Source organism: Oncorhynchus tshawytscha, linkage group LG10 (genome assembly GCF_018296145.1).
Source record: "Oncorhynchus tshawytscha isolate Ot180627B linkage group LG10, Otsh_v2.0, whole genome shotgun sequence".
Classification (NCBI taxonomy): domain Eukaryota; kingdom Metazoa; phylum Chordata; class Actinopteri; order Salmoniformes; family Salmonidae; genus Oncorhynchus; species Oncorhynchus tshawytscha.
The window spans coordinates 11,909,187-11,934,462 of record NC_056438.1 but is presented as its reverse complement, the minus strand read 5'-3'; the positions used below and the strand labels follow the sequence as shown (position 1 = coordinate 11,934,462).

General features: G+C 45.4%; 1 protein-coding gene across 8 annotated transcripts in view; it reads right to left on the bottom strand.

Annotated features, from left to right (window-relative positions):
* Nucleotides 1-1,422: 1,422 nt before the first annotated feature.
* The window catches only part of LOC112259728 (NHS-like protein 2), an 87,569-nt gene continuing 63,715 nt past the window's right edge, over nt 1,423-25,276 (bottom strand). Inside the window, exons 3-10 of one of the 8 annotated variants that reach the window (XM_042328126.1) lie at nt 18,158-18,303; nt 15,210-15,423; nt 9,727-11,102; nt 8,189-9,322; nt 4,641-4,935; nt 4,225-4,360; nt 2,604-4,032; nt 1,423-1,531 (exon numbers count right to left, since the gene is read on the bottom strand). In XM_042328126.1, the coding sequence (XP_042184060.1) occupies nt 3,693-4,032; nt 4,225-4,360; nt 4,641-4,935; nt 8,189-9,322; nt 9,727-11,102; nt 15,210-15,423; nt 18,158-18,303 (3,641 nt within the window). In that variant the 3' untranslated portion in view covers nt 1,423-1,531; nt 2,604-3,692. The remainder of the gene's footprint in view (nt 1,532-2,603; nt 4,033-4,224; nt 4,361-4,640; nt 4,936-8,188; nt 9,323-9,726; nt 11,103-15,209; nt 15,424-18,157; nt 18,304-25,276) is intronic. The other 7 variants (XM_042328127.1, XM_042328128.1, XM_042328130.1 and 4 more) reach the window with 7 other exon arrangements.

The window sequence follows — 25,276 nt, the reverse complement described above, 5'->3', positions numbered from 1 at the left end:
TTTGAGATAGTTGTTCGAACAGTGTGTTCTAATCTAATTTCTGGAATCCCCTTAGTTCTAGAATCCCCTCAGTTCTGGATTCCCCTCAGTTCTGGAATCCCCTCAGTTCTGGAATCCCCTCAGTTCTAGAATCCCCTCAGTTCTAGAATCCCCTCAGTTCTAGAATCCCCTCAGTTCTGGAATCCCCTCAGTTCTAGAATCCCCTCAGGTCCAGAATAACCTCTCAGGTCCAGAATAACCTCTCAGGTCCAGAATGTCTCCAAAGAGTACAGCCACGTCCTCTCCTTAGGACGGATGAATTAACCCCTTCTCTGCAGACACACACACACATACAGTAGACATGCCCCAATGACCCTCCTCTAGTAATAAACCCCCTGGGGGTTTTCTGGCGTAGCAGTCCAATGGTCCTAACAGAGACCTGTAGTCTAAACCTGTTTAATCAACCCAACCTGTATCAGACTCTCCCTTAGGAAAGATCCACAGGGTTCCATTCTGTGTACTCTTTCACTCATCACTCCTGCATGCGTTTGGTTATCCTTTCCTGCACGCACGCACACGTAAACACATAAACACACACGCTGACAGCAGTGCGGGGAGATCCATAGGGAAGGTTTGGGTGTGTGTACTGCTGGGTGTGTGTACTACTGTTCACTGTTAGTCCTACAGTAATTGTATTGTACTACTGCTGTTACTAGGACTAGTATACATAGTCTCTTCAAACAGTTCGAGCTGTTCTATTTCAGGTTATACGGAGGGTATGAATATCGTTGTACAAGTTAAATATGTATGGCCTTCTATCTCGCAATAAATGTTTTTAACATAAACCAAACATAGAACACGGATGACACAGGCGTTGATGTGCCGTCGTTGTTGTGAACTACCTCTGTATGCCGTCGTTGTTGTGAACTAGCTCTGTATGCCGTCGTTGTTGTGAACTACCTCTGTATGCCGTCGTTGTTGTGAACTTCTGTGCCGTCGTTGTTGTAACTTCTGTACCTCTGTATGAACTACCTCTGTATGCCGTCGTTGTTGTGAACTACCTCTTTTGTATGCCGTCGTTGTTGTGAACTACCTTTGTATGACGTCGTTGTTGTGAACGAGTTCTGTATGCCGTCGTTGTTGTGAACGAGCTCTGTTGGCAGTCGTTGTTGTGAACTACCTCTGTTTGCCGTCGTTGTTGTGAACTAGTTCTGTATGCCGTCGTTGTTGTGAACTACCTCTGTATGCCGTCGTTGTTGTGAACGAGTTCTGTATGCCGTCGTTGTTGTGAACTACCTCTGTATGCCGTCGTTGTTGTGAACTACCTCTGTTTGCCGTCGTTGTTGTGAACTAGCTCTGTATGCCGTCGTTGTTGTGAACGAGTTCTGTATGTTTGTTGTGAACTACCTCTGTATGCCGTCATTGTTGTGAACTAGCTCTGTATGCCGTCGTTGTTGTGAACTACCTCTGTATGCCGTCGTTGTTGTGAACTACCTCTGTATGCCGTCGTTGTTGTGAACTACCTCTGTATGCCGTCGTTGTTGTGAACTACCTCTGTTGTGAACTACCTCTGTGCGTTGTTGTTGTGAACTACCTCTGTATGCCGTCGTTGTTGTGAACGAGTTCTGTATGCCGTCGTTGTTGTGAACTACCTCTGTATGCCGTCGTTGTTGTGAACGAGTTCTGTATGCCGTCGTTGTTGTGAACTACCTCTGTATGCCGTCGTTGTTGTGAACTAGCTCTGTATGCCGTCGTTGTTGTAAACGAGTTCTGTATGCCGTCGTTGTTGTGAACTACCTTTGTATGACGTCGTTGTTGTGAACTACCTCTGTATGCCGTCGTTGTTGTGAACGAGTTCTGTATGCCGTCGTTGTTGTGAACTACCTCTGTATGCCGTCGTTGTTGTGAACTTCTGTATGCCGTCGTTGTTGTGAACTACCTCTGTATGCCGTCGTTGTTGTGAACTACCTCTGTATGCCGTCGTTGTTGTGAACTACCTCTGTATGCCGTCGTTGTTGTGAACTACCTCTGTATGCCGTCATTGTTGTGAACTACCTCTGTATGCCGTCGTTGTTGTGAACTACCTCTGTTTGCCGTCGTTGTTGTGAACTACCTCTGTATGCCGTCGTTGTTGTGAACTACCTCTGTATGCCGTCGTTGTTGTGAACTACCTCTGTTTGCCGTCGTTGTTGTGAACTACCTTTGTATGCCGTCGTTGTTGTGAACTACCTCTGTATGACGTCGTTGTTGTGAACTACCGTCTTGTTGTAAACGAGTTCTGTATGACGTCGTTGTTGTGAACTACCTCTGTATGCCGTCGTTGTTGTGAACTACCTCTGTTTGCCGTCGTTGTTGTGAACTACCTCTGTATGACGTCGTTGTTGTGAACTACCTCTGTATGACGTCGTTGTTGTGAACTACCTCTGTTTGCCGTCGTTGTTGTGAACTACCTCTGTATGCCATCATTGTTGTGAACTACCTCTGTATGCCATCATTGTTGTGAACTACCTCTGTATGCCGTCGTTGTTGTGAACTACCTCTGTATGCCGTCGTTGTTGTGAACTACCTCTGTATGCCGTCGTTGTTGTGAACTACCTCTGTTTGCCGTCGTTGTTGTGAACTACCTCTGTATGCCGTCATTGTTGTGAACTACCTCTGTTTGCCGTCGTTGTTGTGAACTACCTCTGTATGCCGTCGTTGTTGTGAACTACCTCTGTTTGCCGTCGTTGTTGTGAACTACCTCTGTATGCCGTCGTTGTTGTGAACTACCTCTGTATGCCGTCGTTGTTGTGAACTACCTCTGTATGCCGTCGTTGTTGTGAACTACCTCTGTATGCCGTCGTTGTTGTGAACTACCTTTGTATGCCGTCGTTGTTGTGAACTACCTCTGTATGCCGTCGTTGTTGTGAACGAGTTCTGTATGCCGTCGTCCAAGTGCTTTGATTCAAACGTAAAGGGGTAGGGCTTGGTACCAGGTCCAACTGTTCATCTTCCTGTAGAATGTTTTGGACTTTACGTAATAACCATAGAATACGACCATTCTTGTTTTTAATATAACACATACTCACACCATGTATTCAAAAGCCTTAAGTTCAATGTGGTTTATTTGACCAGCATTGGCCTGTACTCTGGCTGTTGTTGGATGGCGCATTGATAGTAGACACTGGTGGTGTATTCATGGTTGAATCAGATTCATTTCCACATCATTGACAGTCATACGTTCAGGCTCCCAGAGTGAAGGTAATATCTAATCTTTCCTTCTTTCCCTAGTATAGTATTCACACAATGAGCCTGGTTGCACAGTACCATTCACACAGCAAAGTAAAAATACGAGAACGGGACTGATGAGTTGAAGCCTCGACTCAAAATTCCTCCAACTCAGCAAATGAAACCCTTCCTAACAGGATGGACTGAGTTGAGACCTTAGCAAATGAAACACCTTCAGAACAGCATGGACCGTGTTTGGAAACAAAACTCCTTTGATGACCGCTGTGACCATCGTGTCCAACCGTTGGGCGGTTAATGATCGGTCCATCAGTGGTTGAGTGGTCTGGTTGGCTATTCATTCTTCCATCAATGGTCCATTTACATGGTCGATCAATGGTCAACAAGTGGTTATATATTCAACCTCTACTTTGCCAGCCCGCTGTTGGTGTTGGTGAGGTTACAGCAAGAATCTCTTTAGTAAGAGAGAGAGAGGGTCGGTCCGGGACTCATTGGTCCTGGGGCGGTCTGGTCCTGTTATTACCGGTGGTCGTATCCCCTCCTCCGTCCGACGACGTGGAGAATTCCGTGATGCGTCTCGCGAGGGGGTTCGTGCTCTTCAGGAGCTCCATGGCAGAGAGGCGTGTCCCTCCCCTGCTGGACTTACTGCCCTTCTTCTGTAACAGGGCCATGAAGTTGTCGTTCCGCGAGCTGGACCGCAGAGTGGAGCCCAGGGTCAAGGTTTGGGGGTCACCCCCGCTGGTGCTGTGCTTCACTGGGGAGACCAGACTCTGGCGGCTGCCGAATGAGTCCCCTGGTTCTTTACGACCCAGGACTTTTCTCTTCGACCTGGAGAGAGGAGAGAAATAGAATGTCATTTCGACTTTTCAGAGTAAAAAACATTGTAAGGTAAAACATGCGTAGTTAATATGTTTCATACATACTGGAAAACCCACAGTAGATATTATTGTTATTTGTTTCTTTGAATGTTAAATACCATTTTTAACCGTTTCGCAAATAAATGTATGTTTGTTGGCGTACCTGTGTATTTTGGTGAAGAGATCCTCCATGTTGTGTGTGCTGAGTGTGTGTCCACCGGCATCATCATCCGTTTCCTCCGTTTTACCACTAAAGTCCAAACTATTCTGCTCAACGTTCTCCTCCACTGAATCATCACCTGGAGACAATAGGATTGGTCAGTTCCTCTCTACGACAAGAAACATTTCTATTAATGAATACCAGTCAATAAATTAAGAAAACAATTAACAATGAATAAAAACAGTATTGGTAGTTATGTTTTTTTTAAATTGCTATGGCAACCACTTACACATCAACTAACAAATGAAGAGAATCAGAAACAGTAGTTTTGAACTGTAACACATTTGCTTATTCTGGCAGGATCTGAATTCCATCTAAATAAATTGTCATTAATTAATTCCCTGTCGTTATACACATACCTGTCCCTATCTCTACAGTGGCCATCCTCCCCTCCAGGTCTGTAAGAGAACAATCCTGCAATGAAGACTGTAATGAAGACTCCATTGAGCTCTCCTCATCTGTTCCCAGGTGGTTTTCCTGGTTTTCCTCTTTTCCGGGAATCTCCTCAGGTGGGGACGCTCCAACAGGAGAGCGGAGAGCGGCTGGGCCGTCCATCTGTGTTCCCTGTCTGTCGGTGGTACCGTTGGAATGCACCGTGGTGGAGTTGGAGGGAAGAAGGAGACTGTTGGGCTTCTTGGGAACTGGTGGAGGAACCTTGAGGAGAGATTCAGAAATAGTGGATTGTCTACATGATAACTAAAGGACAATTTGGTTTGTAGCAGGAAGTAGTCAAACTATTTGGTTTGTAGCAGGAAGTAGTCAAAGTATTTATTTTGTAGCAGGAAGTAGTCAAAGTACATACAGGTAATAGATGTAGATTATATGGAAAGCAGTGGAGGCTCCTCGGAGGAGGAATGGGAGTACCATCCTCCTCAGTGAATTTCATAAAAATGTAAATGGTCAAACATTTAAAAAGTTATCCTTTTTAGATAAAACTATACTAAATAAATTCAGCAAAAAAAGAAACTGAGACTCTGTCTTTTAAAGATAATTCGTAAAAATTGTAAAGTGTTTAAACACTGTTTCCCATGTTTGTTCAATGAACCATAAACAATTAATGAACATGCACCTGTGGAACGGTCGTTAAGACACTAACAGCTTACAGACGGTAGGCAATTAAGGTCACAGTTATGAAAACTTAGGACACTAAAGAGGCCTTTCTACTGACTTAAAAACACCAAAAGAAAGATGCCAAGGGTCCCTGCTCATCTGCGTGAATGTGCCTTCGGCATGATGCAAGGAGGCATGAGGACTGCAGATGTGGCCAGGGCAATACATTGCAAGGTCCGTACTGTGAGACGCCTACTACAGGGAGACAGGACAGACAGCTGATCATCCTAGCAGTGGCAGACACAGGATCGGTACATCCGAACATCACAGCTGCGGGACAGGTACAGGATGGCAACAACAACTGCCAGAGTTACATCAGGAACGCACAATCCCTCCATCAGTGCTCAGACTGTCCACAATAGGCTGAGAGAGGCTGGACTGAGGGCTGATAGGCATGTTGTAACATCACATCACCGGCAACAGCGTTGCCTATGGGCACAAACCCACCGTCGCTGGACCAGACAGGACCGGCAAAAAGTGTTCTTCACTGACGATTAGCGGTTTTGTCTTACCAGGGGTGATGGTCAGATTCACGTTTATCGTCAAAGGAATGAGCGTTACACCGAGGCCTGTACTCTGGAGCGGGATCGATTTGAAGGTGGAGGGTCCATCATGGTCTGGGGCGGTGTGTCACAGCATCATCAGACTGAGCTTGTTGTCATTGCAGGCAATCTCAACGCTGTGCGTTACAGGGAAGACATCCTCCTTCCTTATGTGGTACCATTCCTGCAGGCTCCTCCTGACATGACCCTCCAGCATGACAATGCCACCAGCCAAACTGCTCATTCTGTGTGTGATTTCCTGCAAGACAGGAATGTCAGTGTTCTGCCATGGCCAGAGAAGAGCCCGGATCTCAATCCCATTGAGCACGTCTGGGACCTGTTGGATCGGAGGATGAGGGCTAGGGGCATTCCCCCCAGACATGTCAGAGAACTTGCAGGTGCCTTGGTGGAAGAGTGGGGTAACATCTCACAGCAAGAACTGGCAAATATGGTGCAGTCCATGAGGAGGAGATGCACTGCAGTACTTAATGCAGCTGGTGGCCACACCAGGTTTCTTCCTAGGTTTTGGCCTTTCAAGGGAGTTTTTCCTAGCCACCGTGCTTCTACACCTGCATTGCTTGCTGTTTGGGGTTTTAGACTGGGTTTCTGTACAGCACTTTGAGATATCAGCTGATGTACGAAGGGCTATATAAATACATTTGATTTGATTTGATACGGACTGTTACTTTTGATTTTGATAATCTGTCCCTTTGTTCAGGGACAGATTATTCCATTTCTGTTAGTCACATGTCTCTGGAACTTGTTCGGTTTATGTCTCAGTTGTTTAATCTTGTTATGTTCATACAAATATTTACACGTTAAGTTCGCTGAAAATAAACACAGTTGACAGTGAGAGGATGTTTATTGTCTTGCTGAGTTTATAATCACGTCACCAAATAATTGATTAAAACACACTGTTTTGCAAATAAGGTCTACGGTAGCCTGAATAGCACTCTGTAAGGTAGCACCATGGTGTAGCCGGAGGACTGATAGCTTCTGTCCTCCTCTGGGTACATTGACATTGACAACCCCTTCCACAGACTTCCACAGTAATTATGAGGACGTCCTCCAACCTATCGGCGCTCTTGCAGCATGAACTGACATGTCATCCACTCAATCAAAGGATTTGAGAATTAATCTCGTACTGAAATAATAAGCTACAGCTAGTTAGCACTGCAGTGCATAACATGTGGTGAGTCGTTGACTCAAAGACAAAGACAATAGTTTAACATTTTTGAACAAATACATTTCTTCCAAAATGAAGGAGAGGCAAGGGAGAAATAGAGAGAGATTGTCATTTTTTTCACTTTCAGTTTCACTTAGTTAGCAAGCAAATGCAGCTAGCTAGTTTAGTCTACTGAAACACTCTGCTCAAACAGAGGGATGCTATGTTAGCTAGCTGGCTATAACAGAGGGATGCTATGTTAGCTAGCTGGATAGCACTTTCCAACACAACACTGGAACTCTTTCAAATCATGGTAAGCTTTTGGTTTTACTAATTTATTGCCACCGGTGTAACTGCTTACTGACTGTACACTAACATTACTGCATGAAGCAGGTTTACTAACGCGGTGCTTCTAGTAGCTATACGGACTATGGCGTTACTTTAGCTAATATGGTTTCGACAACGTAGGCTGTGTGTAGCGGTTTGGCTTGGAAAGGTTTTTCGACTGGTCACATACAGCAGATGTGTTGTGTATTGAAGTCCACAAGTGAAGGGAAGAGGTGAAAGGAGAGCACATAGATGCAAGAAGGAATACAATGTGGCTGCTATGAAAGTGAACTGTGTTTACGCGCGATCAGGGGTGAATTAATTCGCGATTTTGTTGAAAAAATGTTTCTTAAACGGAAAAAAACGGGAATGAACATACCTGACTTTGTCCAATAGAAACTCTCGATTGCAAATGTTAGACGAATGATTACACCCTATATTAGCTAGATACAGGCAAGAGTGTGCAAGGTGGTATTAAATGTCACTGTCTGTCCATGTGTCACCTCAAATTTGTCTCTCGAACTGTGTGCACCTACATTGTAAACTTTCATTCATAGGCTTGAACTGGATGAATGGAATATGAATGAGAGTCATCCAATATGCTGTAATAAAAATATGGCCAAGCTCATGAAAACATTTTTTGTCCTCCCTCATCTTAAACGGCACTGACCGCCACTGATGGAGAAAGAGAGAGAGACAGAATAAAATATGAGAGAGAGACAGACAGAGAGAAAAAGAGAGAGACAGACAGACTTGGGCCTACCTTGGGTTTCTTCTTGTCCAGTTCGGCCAGACAGGAGATGGTCATCCTGCTGGGGAGGGTCCTGCTCTTATCCTGAGTCTCCATCACCTCTAGGTTACTACAGGGAGAGGGAAGCGACCATCCACCCTCAAGCCCAAGATGGAGCTCCAAGTCTGGGTCGAACTCCGGCTCCAAGGCGGGGTCCTCCAGCAGTGGCTGGGGCAGGGGGAGAGGAGGGAGGTCGTACAGGGACTGGATGTGGGGGAAGGAGGGGAGATTGTAAAGACCCTGGGGGTGATGGAGATGGAAGGTTTGGGTTTGGTCCAGGGGTCCATAAGGGCTGGTGGAGGTGTGAGGGAGGGCTTTCTTCAGCTTGGGCTTCCTACCTACCACCATGTAAATGCTGGGGTTGGGCATGGGCCGGGGAGGGTCAATGGGGGAGGCAGGGGAGGATTCAGAATCAACGGGAGAGGAGGAGGGGCACTTGAGAAGGAGGTTGAAGGGCCGTTTGGGTAACGGGGGTTTCACCGCGACCGGAGGCTTGGGTTTGGAGGCAACGAGGGGCCCGAGGGAGTTGACACCAGGGGGGGAAAGGTCAAGACCCTGCTCCTCCTCGATAATGTCATCAGAGGCGCCGTCTGGGAAGTCCTCCAGGTCAGTACGGGAGACGGAACGCAGGCGGATGTTCCGGAGCTCGTTCGTGGTCACCACGGGGAGAGATGATTGACTGCCGGAACTCAGTTTACCGGGTTTGGCTGCAGTGGATGTGTCAGAATGACGCCTGCTGGCTTTCTGTTTCGGTTTGATGGAGGACAAGTCTAGATGAGCGTTAACCGGCATCTCGAAGGAAAGCCTCGACCGGGCAGCTGGGTCACGCGGCGAGGTCACCGGCAGCGAAGACTTCCTCTCGGGGATTTTGGGGCGCATCTTACACCCAAATGTGGAGGCGGGCCCTGTTGTTGTTCCTACGACCTGATTGGAGGGGGTGATGGGCGTGGGTGTCTCTGATTGGCTAGAGTAGCCGCTGGAAGGGGACATGAGTCCTGGAGGCTTGAAGGGGGAGGAGGCTTTGGTCGACTCGATGGAGAGGAGGGAGGGAGAGGAGGCTCGGGAGGTAGACGGGGAATCCAGGAGAGACTCTGAACTGCCTCGAACCTTGGATTAGATTAGATAAGATAAAAAATGTATTAGCCATGTATGGTTAAGAACATAATCTTCCTCGTCGTACATCAGCAAAAATCCTACATTACACCAGCGCTATCCAACCCTCCTCCTGGAGATCTCACCAAGACTGTTAGCTGAATCAGACTGTTAAAATGGGGTTGGACTGTAGATCTCCGGGAAGAGAGAGCCCTGCATGACACAATACATACAACACACAAACCCCTGTGGCTTTACACAAGAAGAAAAGTACTTAGGGCCCTATTCAGACTTAACTTAACTTAAAAGGAACTTAAGTCAACAGAACATGCACTTTAGTGAAACGTTTTACTTAAATCCATGTTAAAACAACTTATCTCAAGTCTGGATGTGGCCCTAAGTGCCTAGACTACTCTTACCTTCATACAGTCTACGACAGTAGTCCCTGTGGCGGTGCTAGACCCAGACCATGACTGGTATGGATCAGAAGACTTCCACTCCCCCAGCTGCCAGTGGGCTGGGGAGGACAGCTCTGTGTTGTTGGGTCCCTGGACCTCCAGGCCAGGGGGCCCGTCCATCCCGCCGTAGCCCAGCTCGGGATCCTCCAGATCAGGCTTGGAGAGGCAGGAGGAGGAGGGTAGGAGAAAGTTTGGCTGGAAGTCCTGGAGGTGTTCCCGTGGGATGTGGAGGGATTTGGGGCGTCCTTCCCTGTAGTGACCCCTGTCACGGCCGTGCACATGCCCATCGGCGTCCCCTAAATTCTTCATGAGCGAGACGCTCCGGACAGGCGGCGGGGGTTTGTGTTTGGACTTCTTTAAGGAGATAGAGCGAGAGCGTAACCGTAGGCGACCGTCCTGGGGGAAGTTGCCGTCGGTTATGGAGATGTTGTCGACGCTGGCGCTACCGTCCTCAGAGCTCCCGCTGGGATACAGGAGGGCATAGTTCTCCCCCCTCTCACCACGGAGCTGATAGTGGTGGTGGCTGTGCATTTCTGTTGGAACACCTCCGTTCGTCCCGTTACCGGCTCCTGTTACCCCAGTGACACTGTACATCCCGCCACTGACGTTATCTGTGGAGCAGAACGAACCGGAGTCTGTCGGCGTGGAGAGAGAGCGCTCGCGGAACTTGAATGCGTTGGCCGCAGCGATGGAATGTGCTGACCTCTCCCTCCTTTCTCCTTCTCCCACCCCTCTTTCTGACCCCATCTGTCCCCCTGCGGGGCTTGCCGCCGCGCCCTCTGTCTCGCTCCGCCTCCCCGTCATCATAACCATGGTTACCGGGTGCCTGAGACAGGACGACTCCGATATCGACGTGAACGAACTAGAGTGAGACTGCGACCCCGAGCTCCCGGAGAGTCCCAAACTGGTCTGAGAGGGGCACATCAACCCTCCACCCTGCCCCCCTACCCCCCCAACCATCCCCACCGTTTTGGGCATGGTCGCCGGTCCCTTCCCTAGTGGATTGGGAGCTAAATTATAACTATAGCCCTCACTCCAGACTCCTGGAGAGAAGGTAGAGCCTTTAGGGCCGTTCCAGGACTGAGACGGGGAGTTGGAGCAGAGAAGGGTAGCAGAGTGGTCCATGGTGCCCAGGGTAGGAGGTGGAGTCCAGGGGGACTGGGGCAGGCTGAGGCTGGGGTCCAGGTCACTGTGGGTCTTCCTCAGGGTAAGGTGCTGGACAGGGGTGTCTGAGACGGGCTCCAGAGACCGGGGCTGATCGGTGACGCCGCAGCCCAGGGACAGAGAGGGGGAACAGGAGCCCTGGAGAAGGTCTACGTCCAGGACTTTACCCTCACCTAGGGAGAGAAGGAGGAGAGGGGGAGAGACTGTCAAGTTATCCATGGATAAAACCAGAAAGTATTTAAGGTTGTTAGGGATCACTTATCATCAGAATAACATTTTCCTGGGCTTGCCTACTTTAATACGAAAACCTGATCTGAAGTTTAAGAGACGTCTCCTGAGAAAAGACCTGGGGTAACTCCCCACTGGGCACACACTGGTTGAATCAACGTTGTTTCCAAGTCATTTCAATTAAATGACGTTGAACCAATGTGGAGTAGACGTTGACTTGGCCTCTGTGGCCAATGGGCCATTACATTCTACACTGAGTGTACAAAACATTAAGGACACCTGCTCTTTCCATTACAGATTGACCAGGTGAATCCAGGTGAAAGCTATGATCTCTTATTGATGTCACTTGTTAAATCCACTTTAATGAAGGGGAAGAGACAGGATCGGTGGGTCCCCCGCAGGACGTAGCTAAGTAAGTAACAAGAACATGTCCTAGGACATACATGTATCTGATATTGGCAGAAATTCTTGTTAATCTAACTGCACTGTCCACTTTCCAGTAGCTATGACAGTGAAACAATACTATGCTATTGTTTGAGGAGAGTGCACAGTTATGAACTTGAACATTTAATAATAGACCAATTAGGTACTTTTGGGTAGTCTTGATACAACATTTTGAACAGAACTGCAATGGTTCATTGGCTCAGTCTAAACCTTTGCACACACACTGCTGCCATCCAGTGGCCGAAATCTAAATTGCACCTGGGCTGGAATAATACATTAAGCCTTTCTTTTGCATCTTCAAATATGATGGTACAAAAAAATACAAATATTTTTTTTTCTTTGTATTATCTTTTACCAGATTTTTCAAATGGTATCATGAATATGCATATCCTTGCTTCAGGTCCTGAGCTACAGGCAGATAGATTTGGGTATGTCATTTTAGGTGAAAATTGGGGAAAAAAATGGGCGGGTCCTGAAGAGCTACAAATAATGATTTTTATGCCATGAGACAATTGAGACATGGATTGTGTATGTGAGGATGAAAGGACAAGACAAAAGATTGAAGTGCCTTCGAACGTATGGTAGTAGGTGCCAGTCACACCGGTTTGTGTCAAGAACTGTAACACTGCTGTGAATTTCATGCTCAACAGTTTCCTGTGTGTATCAAGGATGGTCCACCGCCCAAAGGACATCCAACTAACTAAGACACAACTGTGGGAAGCATTGGAGTCAACATGGACCAGCATTTCAGTTTCAGACCAGCATGTTTCCCTCTCTCTCCCCATCCCTACCTCTGTTTCTCTCTCTCTCTCTCTCTCCCCCTCTCTCTTTCTGTCTCTCTCTTTCCGTCTCTCTGCAGCTTTTTTCAGAGAGAGGGGTCGATGAGAGGAGGGAGAGAAGGAAGAAAAGAGTGTTGCCATGGCAACAGCTACCTGTTCTATCATTAGGGCAATGGTGAGCTGATGGCAGAGAGAGAGAGTGACGGATAAAGAGAGCAATAGTGAGTGAGGCATAGCGAGAGGGTGAGAGAGAGAAAAAGAGAGAGAGAGAGAGTGAGTGACTGACTGAGTGACTGAGGAAGGGACAGAGAGAGCGAGGGAGGGAGTGATAGAGAGAGAGAGTGAGAGGGTGTAGCAGTAATCACACCTATCACACCTAACCTTACCAAGCAAGTCTATCACACCTAACCTTACCAGGCTAGTCTATCACACCTAACCTTACCAAGCTAGTCTATTACACCTAACCTTACCAAGCTAGTCTATCACACCTAACCTTACCAAGCTAGTCTATGACACCTAACCTTACCAAGCTAGTCTATCACACCTAACCTTACCAAGCTAGTCTACCACACCTAACCTTACCGAGCTAGTCTATCACACCTAACCTTACCAAACTAGTCTACCACACCTGACCTTACCAAGCTAGTCTATCACACCTAACCTTACCAAGCAAGTCTATCACACCTAACCTTACCAAGCTAGTCTAACACACCTAACCTTACCAAGCTAGTCTATCTATCACACCTAACCTTACCAAGCTAGTCTAACACACCTAACCTTGCCAAGCTAGTCTATCACAGCTAACCTTACCAGGCTAGTCTATCACACCTAACCTTACCAAGCTAGTCTATCACACCTAACCTTAGCAAGCTAGTCTATCATACCTTACCAAGCTAGTCTATCTTTCACACCTAACCTTACCAAGCTAGTCTATCTATCACACCTAACCTTACCAAGCTAGTCTATCACACCAAACCTTAGCAAGCTAGTCTATCACACCTAACCTTACCAAGCTAGTCTATCTATCACACCTAACCTTACCAAGCTAGTCTATCACACCAAACCTTACCAAGCTAGTTTATCACACCTTACCAAGCTAGTCTACCACACATAACCTTACCAAGATAGTTAAACACACCTAACCTTACCAAGATAGTCTAACACACCTAACCTCACCAAGATAGTCTAACACACCTAACCTTACCAAGATAGTCTAACACACCTAACCTTACCAAGATAGTCTAACACACCTAACCTTACCAAGATAGTCTAACACACCTAACCTTACCAAGATAGTCTATCTAACACACCAAACCTTACCAAGCTAGTCTAACACACCTAACCTCACCAAGATAGTCTAACACACCTAACCTCACCAAGATAGTCTAACACACCTAACCTCACCAAGATAGTCTAACACACCTAACACTCACCAAGCTAGTCTAACACATCTAACCTACCAAGCTAGTCTAACACATCTAACCTCACCAAGCTCACCAAGATAGTTAAACACACCTAACCTTACCAAGATAGTCTAACACACCTAACCTCACCAAGATAGTCTAACACACCTAACCTTACCAAGATAGTCTAACACACCTAACCTTACCAAGATAGTCTAACACACCTAACCTTACCAAGATAGTCTAACACACCTAACCTTACCAAGATAGTCTATCTAACACACCAAACCTTACCAAGCTAGTATATCACACCTAACCTTACCAAGCTAGTATATCACACCTAACCTTACCATGATAGTCTAACACACCTAACCTTACCAAGATAGTCTAACACACCTAACCTTACCAAGATAGTCTAACACACCTAACCTTACCAAGCTAGTCTAACACACCTAACCTCACCAAGCTAGTCTATCACACCTAACCTTACCAAGCTAGTCTATCACACCTAACCTTACCAAGCTAGTCTATCACACCTAACCTTACCAAGCTAGTCTATCACACCTAACCTTACCAAGCTAGTCTATCACACCTAACCTTACCAAGCGAGTCTATCACACCTAACCTTACCAAGCTAGTCTATCACACCTAACCTTACCAAGCTAGTCTATCACACCTAACCTTACCAAGCTAGTCTATCACACCTTACCAAGCTAGTCTATCACACCTAACCTTACCAAGCTAGTCTATCACACCTAACCTTACCAAGCTAGTCTATTACATCTAACCTTACCAAGCTAGTCTATCACAGCTAACCTTACCAAGCTAGTCTATCACAGCTAACCTTACCAAGCTAGTCTATCACAGCTAACCTTACCAAGCTAGTCTATCAGCTAACCTTACAAGCTAGTCTATCTAACCCTTACCAAGCTAGTCTATTACATCTAACCTTACCAAGCTAGTCTATTACATCTAACCTTACCAAGCTAGTCTATTACATCTAACCTTACCAAGCTAGTCTATCACAGCTAACCTTACCAAGCTAGTCTATCACAGCTAACCTTACCAAGCTAGTCTATCTTTCACACCTAACCTTACCAAGCTAGTCTATCACATCTAACCTTACCAAGCTAGTCTATTACATCTAACTTTACCAAGCTAGTCTATCTATAACAGCTAACCTTACCAAGCTAGTCTATTACATCTAACCTTACCAAGCTAGTCTATTACATCTAACTTTACCAAGCTAGTCTATCTATAACAGCTAACCTTACCAAGCTAGTCTATTACATCTAACCTTACCAAGCTAGTCTATAACAGCTAACCTTACCAAGCTAGTCTATTACATCTAACCTTACCAAGCTTACCACACACACACACACACACACACACTACCCCCACACACTACTTCCACACCATGCCCCACCTGTGACGTCGGGGGGCAGCAGGTGAGCGGGTGTCCGTTGTCCCAGGTGCCAGCGGGGTTTCTCGGCCACGGGGGGTCCTAGAGAGGTACTACTCCACACCACCAGAGGGCGATCTGACCCACAGGGTGATGGGGAGGGGGACGGGTCTACACCCCTATTGATTCCTACTGAGGAGGTCTCATCCTCCTCACACACCTGCCTCTTAGACGCCGGCTGGAGGGGAAGGGGTGGTTGGGCGGGAGAGGAGAGGAGAGGAGAGGAGAGGTATTTCAGATTCAAAATCGTTGGAAAGCGGAGAAGGCTGGAAAACGCCGCACACTGCTGCTCATGCTCCCAGGTGATATTTATTTACAACTTATTGACCCTTGGGTCTTCATCAGGCATCCATATCCCAGGTGGGGGTGGAAGGTCCTATATATAGGGACAGTACTCAGTGACATCACTTCCTGAAACTTGAGGAAAATACATGTATAACATAGTTTCACAATGTTAACATTCAATGTATCAAAATATATGATCATACACAGAGAATGTGATCAATATTTATAGTAATATACATACACATACAATATTCAACTAGTATATAAATAAAACACTATTTGGACTTATTGAAACTATTCAAGTCAAACTCCTCATTAAGGCCAAGAGGAGACAGTGTGTTGAGCCTGTGGATCCAGAAAGAATCCCTTTGAAGAAGTTTCTTCCCAATGTCCCCTCCCCTGCAGGACATGTTGAACATTTCTACGCCTATGTATCTCAGAGAACTAATGGGATGTTCAGCGTGTCCACAGAAGGCTGACGTGAGATGTCATTTGGAAACCAATAAATCATTTTGTGTATTTAACTTGTAAGCCAAGCCCAACACTAGTCATATCAAATGAAAGTCTACAGTAAATCTCACGGATCTATGCATTATCTTATGAATAATGCAAATATTTTTCGAAATGCAGGTAACTCATGACATCTCATGATAGTACATTGATGAAAACATTGAGAGATGGATTCTACCAAAATAAATTGCAAATGTTTTTAAACAACTATTATCTTGACTAAATTGGCACCAAAGGATTAGTAAAAATTAAGTTAAAGTACTTGTCCAGTGAAAATCTCACTTTTAAAAGTTCATATTCTGTTAAATGAGTCAAAGCATAAATTGGAGAAAAAATACTTAAAGGGTCAGTGAAGTCAAAAAATGATATTTCCAGTTTTTTTATATTTCCACACTTTGAGCTCATAATTACACAGAAATTGTGAAAATTATGATAATGCCCTTTTAGTGTAAGAGCTTTTGGAGAGAAAAAACACTTGAAATTTCATCCTGTTCAAGGGAATGGAGTTTTTGGCCAACAGCATGACATCACAATCTGATCTGATTATTCTGACCAATGACAAGCCATCTTTGATTTGCATATGTATCCTCCTACTTTGAAGGGGTAAGTGGGGTCGACTCTAGAGTCTAGACGATCCTATCCGCCAATCAGGGCTATTTATGTAAATATCTTTAAATGTGTATCAACACGCCCCACATTCAGACTGAGTATTTCATTAATATTTGCACATGCAAACAGACATTATCAAATAGCTATACTCTATCTTCACTCTGTTATCATTTCACCCAGCTAGCTAGCTATAAACCAATGCGTTATCTACATTGTGCAGCTATATATATATTTTTTTTAAAGTAAATGTAACCTTAATGTAAGTCAGTTAAGAATAAATTCGTATTTACAATGACGGCCTAGGAACAGTGGGTTAAGTGCCTTGTTCAGGTGCAGAACAACAGATTTTTACCTTGTCAGCTCAGGGATTTGTTCCAGCAACCTTTCAGTTACTGGCCCAACACTCTAACCATTAGGCTACTTGCTGGCCCAATGCGTTATCTACATTTCGCAGCTATATAATGATGCGTTATCTAAATTGCGGCCCCGACTCCGCCATAGAAAAAACCCAGAATAGAAGCTCCAGTAATACGGATAGCCTAACGATTGAACGGTTTGGAGCGTGTATTGAAGCTATGGGCAAGTTCGTTTTTACATGGCCCATTGCCCCGGGTCGGTGGAGATTTCTCTTTAGGATCAATGGAATGGTCGAAAATGAGTCAACCCTGCACAACCCTGCCTTAAAAGTTAGAGGTCAAACCATCTATCTTGGGTTAACGAGGGGGGATCTAAAATGCAATCATGTCACGAAATGTTAACATTTTTAAAATTGTAATATATTTTGTTTTATGCAGACTAGCTAACAAATAAGAGCAACTTGACAAATGAGAAAATGGATTATGATAATTTGCTGGTAAAAAAAGGGGAGGTGCTAAAACACTAGTTTACACCCCTTATTTTAATTTGCTCCATGGCAAAGGTGGCCAAGCGTAGGGTTGTCACTAGTTACCACAGCCACAAAGTCACAAACCACGTCATTCTCTACATTTTCTGTTCTTAAAACCAGATTTTAAACCTGTCACTTTAACCCTAACATAAACCATACTCCTAACCTTAGCCTAACACTAACCATAAATGAAGACCCATAAAAAAAAAAAAACATTTTTGTTTTCATGAAATTGTACAATATATTTTGATGGCTCATTTTGATGGTTTTATCTAGTGGAAACCCAAGTGTAGACTATTGAGAAAAGCTGTTTGGCTCTCAGACGACTTGCGAACAGAAAGAACTTTGAAGCAGGTGTTTCTAATTGATAAACAGTGCCAATACATAGGTAACATTTACATAAAACCCAGCTCTGAAACAAATTTGCACATCATCTCACAGGAAATGACACGTTAAGACTCTGAAACATGCGAAGTCACACATGCAGATCTGGTATTTCAAGCCCAAATATATCATACATGAACTAAAATGATCACTTATTGACTTACATCGTTGTGCAAAATAATTTAAGTAGGTAAGTAAGTAGGTAACCGTAAAGTTAAATAAAGGCGTAAATATTTACCAGGAAGAGGAATTCAGGTCTCTTGTTGTTGAGGGAGAGAGGGGAAGGACTCAGGGTGGTGGTATCGTCAGAACTCTGAGAAGACACTGTGGGGTGGCGGAACGTCTGGCCTGTTAACTTGGTGTCATACAGCTGCTCTTCAAAGTCTGTAGGAACACACACACACACACATCAGAGTTAGTCAAGTTGCAGAACATCCGTCCCGTTAGCTGCTTCTTGAAGTCTGTTCAAAGCAGAAACACCAGTTAGTCACATGCAATAAATACACACTGCAGAGATACCAGCCGGTTAGGCGTCCACCTCTAGTCTGGCTCACTGCATACTCTATTCACCTCTAGTCTGGCTCACTGCATACTCTATCCACCTCTAGTCTGGCTCACTGCATACTCTATCCACCTCTAGTCTGGCTCACTACATACTCTATCCACCTCTAGTCTGGCTCACTACATACTCTATCTACCTCCTCTCTCTCCACCTCCTTTCTCTTTTTCTCCTTCCTCTCTCTCTCTTTCTTTCTTGCCCATTGTTGCTCTCTCTCTCTCTCTCTCTCTCTCTCCCTGCTTCTCTCTCTCTCTCTCTCTTTCTCTCCTCATGTTTCCCACTCTCCTCAGGACTCCCCCTCAGGCCATTGTAAACATACTGATTACCATTCCACAACCCCCCAAAACTCCCAAAACACCCCCACTAGCCATTATTTTGCCCCAAAACACAATCCTCTACTCCTCCACTCCACTCCCCTAACCCCACCCCCTCTTCACTCATCCCTGCAACCCCATACTCCCTCCCATTCCACGCACACACACACAAACACACACACACACATACACACACACACGCAAACACACACAAACACACACAAACACATGCAAACACACGCATGCAAACACACACCCCACACCAAGCCCTGGCCCGCCCCCAAACTCCTTTTTTTGGGGGGGAGGGTGGTTTGAAGGGGGTACAGGGTTTGGGAGGGGGTTGTAAGTGAACTTGCTCTCTGGGACAATACGGATGCCTTCCTCCTAGCGTAGGGTTGCCTAGCAATTCCAGTATCCCGGAGACAATGGAACAGCCCTTTAATCAACAATGGCCTGGAGTGAATCCCCTGACCAGGGAAGAGGGGCAGACCTGGCAACTGATTCTAGTTTGAACAATAATGACCTCCTTACTGGGAGCCTGTGGTTGCCAGGTCTGGTTCTAGTCTGGCTAAAGAAAACAAATCTGGCAACTTGATCACCTAACTTCACTTCTTAATTTAACCTTTCTTTATAACGAGGACAAGAGACACTAACAGCAAATGTAACATCCTCAGTTAGCACTCTTTAAGGGGAAGTTGAACATGTCGTGTACTACTGGTTGTAGTCAGGTACCTTACAAACCTTACTAGTATACTTTATGGTGAATGTGGAATGAATGAGAATACCAGCAACAACTTCTTTATGACTTTGTTGATTACATTTCCACACATGTTGTGTTGCATTTGCTGCACTGTAATGAAAGCTAGCCAGTATGCTATCATGTAAACTCCTTGTCATGACAAAAAAAATGTTTGGCTTTTGACAATTGACCAATTGAATTGAGTTAGGAAGACCACAAACATATCTGGGACCAGGCTAGATGAAATCTGCTTGTGGTGCAATTTCTTTTTGAAAACTTAAATCTATGCCAGTGCTTCTGTTTAATGTATTAGTCTAACTATCGGAAGTAGCAGACCTGACGCACGCACACACACACACACACGCGCACACACACACACACACACACGCACGCACGCACGCACGCACGCACACACATACACACACACAGTCTCTCAGACTGTAGCTACTGTCAACAAACAGATGTTCCGCTATAAAACATACAGTGAAACTTTCAGTCTATTCAACACAATGGTACGAGTCCCTATTCTCATCCAAAGCTGCTCTTAATGGGAGGTACAGACAGATACTGTACTTCCCTGTGAATGTAGGAATGCATCACGGTATAGAAATAGCAGAACAAGAGAGGTTCTACCATTCTATGGTGGCATTGCAAGGAGCACAGAAGGCTATATATATATATATATATATATATGGTGAGTGATAACAGTTAAATGAAATCTGCAATGTGCAGAAGTGACGAAAGAACAACAACAACAAATACACAAGTAATACACCAGGTCTCTTATGAAAAATAGGTTGAAAAATAAGTTTCTCTCAATGAGATTTTTGACTGTAAAATAATGCAAATATGGAGGTAAGTGAGTTTGTTGGACTCAAGGATAACATCAGCTCTCTCCCTAGACATGACTGAGCATCCCAACACTGTCTCTTTCCCTATACAGTGCACTACGTAGGGAATAGAGTGCTATTTGGGATACATCCTCTGTCTCACACCTCAGGCTAACGTAGCGTTAGCATTCCAGTGGAAAAAGGTATTTAATCCCGTTTTTTTAATTAGCATAACCATGCTAACATTTCCCCCATTAAAACATATGAGATTTATGGTAAAATATGCTGACGCTAAAGTTACAGTGCAGTGAGTCAAATGGTACCCTAGTCCCTACGTAGTGCACTGCTTTTGACCAGGGCTCATAGGGTGAAAAGTAGTGCACTGTGTGGGGAATTTGGGACGCAGAGCCTGGAGCTGCTATGACCGTATTGCTTACTAGCTACTGTTGGTTCTGCTATAAATACTCAACTGGAATCATTCAAGTGAATACACAGAACACACACACACAGAATAATTAGCCAATTAGAGAGATGTGTGACGCCACTCAAGCTCAAGTCACCAGACCACATAAGAGATAGAGGGAGGAGAGCAGAGAGAGATCCACAGAGCTAGTCCACACAGTTACTGTTAGTAGAGTACACTACAGTATAGTGAAGGACGCAGAGAGGGGCTAGAGTGTGTGTGTGTGTGTGTGTGTGTGTGTGTGTGTGTGTGTGTGTGTGTGTGTGTGTGTGTGTGTGTGCGTGTGTGTGTGTGTGTGTGTGTGTGTGTGTGTGTGTGTAACAGTAAGGGTCTGTGGAACCGTGTTAGAGGAGGTAGATGGTATCAGTCTGGTATACAGTAACACTGTTAGAGGAGGTAGATGGTATCAGTCTGGTATACAGTAACACTGTTAGAGGAGGTAGATGGTATCAGGCTGGTATACAGTAACACTGTTAGAGGAGGTAGATGGTAACAGTCTGGTATACAGTAACACTGTTAGAGGAGGTAGATGGTATCAGTCTGGTATACAGTAACACTGTGTGTGTGTGTGTGTGTGTGTGTGTGTGTGTGTGTGTGTGTGTGTGTGTGTGTGTGTGTGTGTGTGTGTGTGTGTGTGTGTGTGTGTGTGTGTGTGTAACAGTAAGGGTCTGTGGAACCGTGTTAGAGGAGGTAGATGGTATCAGTCTGGTATACAGTAACACTGTTAGAGGAGGTAGATGGTATCAGTCTGGTATACAGTAACACTGTTAGAGGAGGTAGATGGTATCAGTCTGGTATACAGTAACACTGTTAGAGGAGGTAGATGGTATCAGTCTGGTATACAGTAACACTGTTAGAGGAGGTAGATGGTATCAGTCTGGTATAACACTGTTAGAGGAGGTAGATGGTACCGTGTATACAGTAACACTGTTAGAGGAGGTAGATGGTATCAGTCTGGTATACAGTAACACTGTTAGAGAGGTAGATGGTATCAGTCTGGTATACAGTAACACTGTTAGAGGAGGTAGATGGTATCAGTCTGGTACACAGTAACACTGTTAGAGGAGGTAGATGGTATCCGTCTGGTATACAGTAACACTGTTAGAGGAGGTAGATGGTATCAGTCTGGTATACAGTAACACTGTTAGAGGAGGTAGATGGTATCAGTCTGGTATACAGTAACACTGTTAGAGGAGGTAGATGGTATCAGTCTGGTATACAGTAACACTGTTAGAGGAGGTAGATGGTATCAGTCTGGTATACAGTAACACTGTTAGAGGAGGTAGATGGTATCAGTCTGGTATACAGTAACACTGTTAGAGGAGGTAGATGGTATCAGTCTGGTATACAGTAACCGTGTTAGAGGAGGTAGATAGTATCAGTCTGGTATACAGTAACACTGTTAGAGGAGGTAGATGGTATCAGTCTGGTATACAGTAACACTGTTAGAGGAGGTAGATGGTATCAGTCTGGTATACAGTAACACTGTTAGAGGAGGTAGATGGTATCAGTCTGGTATACAGTAACACTGTTAGAGGAGGTAGATGGTATCAGTCTGGTACACAGTAACACTGTTAGAGGAGGTAGATGGTATCAGTCTGGTACACAGTAACACTGTTAGAGGAGGTAGATGGTATCAGTCTGGTATACAGTAACACTGTTAGAGGAGGTAGATGGTATCAGTCTGGTATACAGTAACACTGTTCCCTACTGTTTATTGAACTGTTAAAACAAGCAGGACCAATGGAAATTAGTCTCTAAAGGTTCTCTTTGTGTTTTAATCCTTGTTTTTTTAAATCGATGTGCTATTGTACACTATTCCCTACGGGCCCTGGTCGAAAGTAGTGCACTATGTAGGGAAAAGGGTGCCATTTGGGACGAAGCCCAGACTGAGTTTTGTTCCAGGTCCTGCTCCAATACTTTTGATATGCCTCCTTCATTTGTCAAATCATTCCTGTGATCTGACATCATACCGGTGAGATCATACCGGTGACATCATGGAGCTGGAGATGGATTCCAATCTGCTAAAGGGCTCCCTTCCTTCCCTCCTTGACCCCTTGACCCCTTGCTTATCGTCTCATTTCCTGTGTCATTGTCTCCTTTCCTCTGTCCTTGTCAACCCTCCCTTTGAGTAGATAAGTGTCAGTAATATTGCAGCGATATTACAACATTAGAACTGCCAATCATTTTCACCCTGGTGACACAGTAACTCCATCAAATTACATCTGAACTGTCATAACCGTACAAAACGATCCCAGGAAAAGGCTACTCATTGAAAGTCAATGTTCAATCATGAGAACAGAGTAATGAGACAGAAGATGCCTCCCAAATGTCACCCTCTTCCCTATATAGCAAACTAATTTTGACCAGGGCCCACTACTTTTGACCAGGGCCCACTACGTTCCCCATAACCCCCAGGGGTGATAGGTAGTCTAGTGGTTAGAGTGTCGGGGCGGCAGGTAGTCTAGTGGTTAGAGTGTAGGGGCGGCAGGTAGTCTAGTGGTTAGAGTGTAGGGGTGATAGGTAGTCTAGTGGTTAGAGTGTAGGGGCGACAGATGGACTAGTGGTTAGAGTGTAGGGGCGGCAGGTAGCCTAGTGGTTAGAGTGTAGGGGTGGCAGGTAGCCTAGTGGTTAGAGTGTAGGGGCGACAGATGGACTAGTGGTTAGAGTGTAGGGGCGGCAGGTAGCCTAGTGGTTAGAGTGTAGGGGCGGCAGGTAGCCTAGTGGTTAGAGTGTAGGGGTGACAGGTAGCCTAGTGGTTAGAGTGTAGGGGCGGCAGGTAGCCTAGTGGTTAGAGTGTAGGGGCGGCAGGTAGCCTAGTGGTTAGAGTGTAGGGGCGACAGGTAGCCTAGTGGTTAGAGTGTAGGGGCGGCAGGTAGCCTAGTGGTTAGAGTGTAGGGGCGGCAGGTAGCCTAGTGGTTAGAGTGTAGGGGTGACAGGTTGCCTAGTGGTTAGAGCTTTGGGTAAGTAACCGAAGGGTTGCTGGATCGAATCCCAGAGCTGACAAGGTAAAATAAGAGGTAAAAGGTAAAAATCTGTTAAGCCACAATTCTCCTGAGCAAGGCAGTTAACACACTGTTCCCCTGAGCAAGGCAGTTAACCCACTGTTCCCCTGAACAAGGCAGTTAACCCACTGTTCCCCTGAACAAGGCAGTTAACCCACTGTTCCCCTGAACAAGGCAGTTAACCCACTGTTCCCCTGAGCAAGGCAGTTAACCCACTGTTCCCCTGAACAAGGCAGTTAACCCACTGTTTTCCTGAGCAAGGCAGTTAACCCACTGTTCCCCTGAACAAGGCAGTTAACCCACTGTTCCCCTGAACAAAGCAGTTAACCCACTGTTCCCCTGAGCAAGGCAGTTAACCCACTGTTCTCCTGAGCAAGGCAGTTAACCCACTGTTCTCCTGAACAAGGCAGTTAACCCACTGTTCTCCTGAGCAAGGCAATTAACCCACTGTTCTCCTGAACAAGGCAGTTAACCCACTGTTCTCCTGAGCAAGGCAGTTAACCCATTGTTCCCCTGAGCAAGGTAGTTAACCCACTGTTCCCCTGAGCAAGGCAGTTAACCCACTGTTCTCCTGAACAAGGCAGTTAACCCACTGTTCCCCTGAACAAGGCAGTTAACCCACTGTTCCCCTGAGCAAGGCAGTTAACCCACTGTTCCCCTGAGCAAGGCAGTTAACCCACTGTTCCCCTGAGCAAGGCAGTTAACCCACTGTTCCCCTGAACAAGGCAGTTAACCCACTGTTCTCCTGAGCAAGGCAGTTAACCCACTGTTCCCTGGGCGCTGTGGATGTGGAAGACACAATTCAGTTGTGTAAGTGATGCGTTACAGAGGGTAACATCGGACAGAAGGAAGGAATGTGACAGAAGAGAGCTCGCGGTACAGACAGGCTGTACGTTATCAGACGACCCTGTTGTGCTGAAAGAGGGGTATCGTTCCTCCTCTACTTCCCCCATTACGTTACTGGAGAAGTAAGAAAGGGTGAGTCCATTGTTAACGGGTCCCGATTGTTAGGGGTGGGGCTGGGCTGTTTTTGAAGGGCCCATACACACAGGTACACACACACACACACACACACACACACACTGACAACTTGATGTCCAAAATATATTAATTTAATGTCAGTAACGTTAGCTATAATACTTAAAGTCAAGCTGGTCCCATTCTCCCATATCCCAATCTATACAATCTCCCATTTCCCAAACTATACAATCTCCCATATCCCAATCTATACATTCGCCCATTTCCCAATCTATACAATCTCCCATATCCCAATCTATACAATCTCCCCCTTGGAGTGCATCCCAAATGGCACTGTATTCCCTTAATAGTGCACTAATTTTGGTTAAATATAGTGCACTACTTTTGGTTAAATATAGTGCACTATATAGGGTGCCATTTGGAACTGACTCTGCCTTGGTGTAAATTGATTTTTTTTTAAATTATTTAA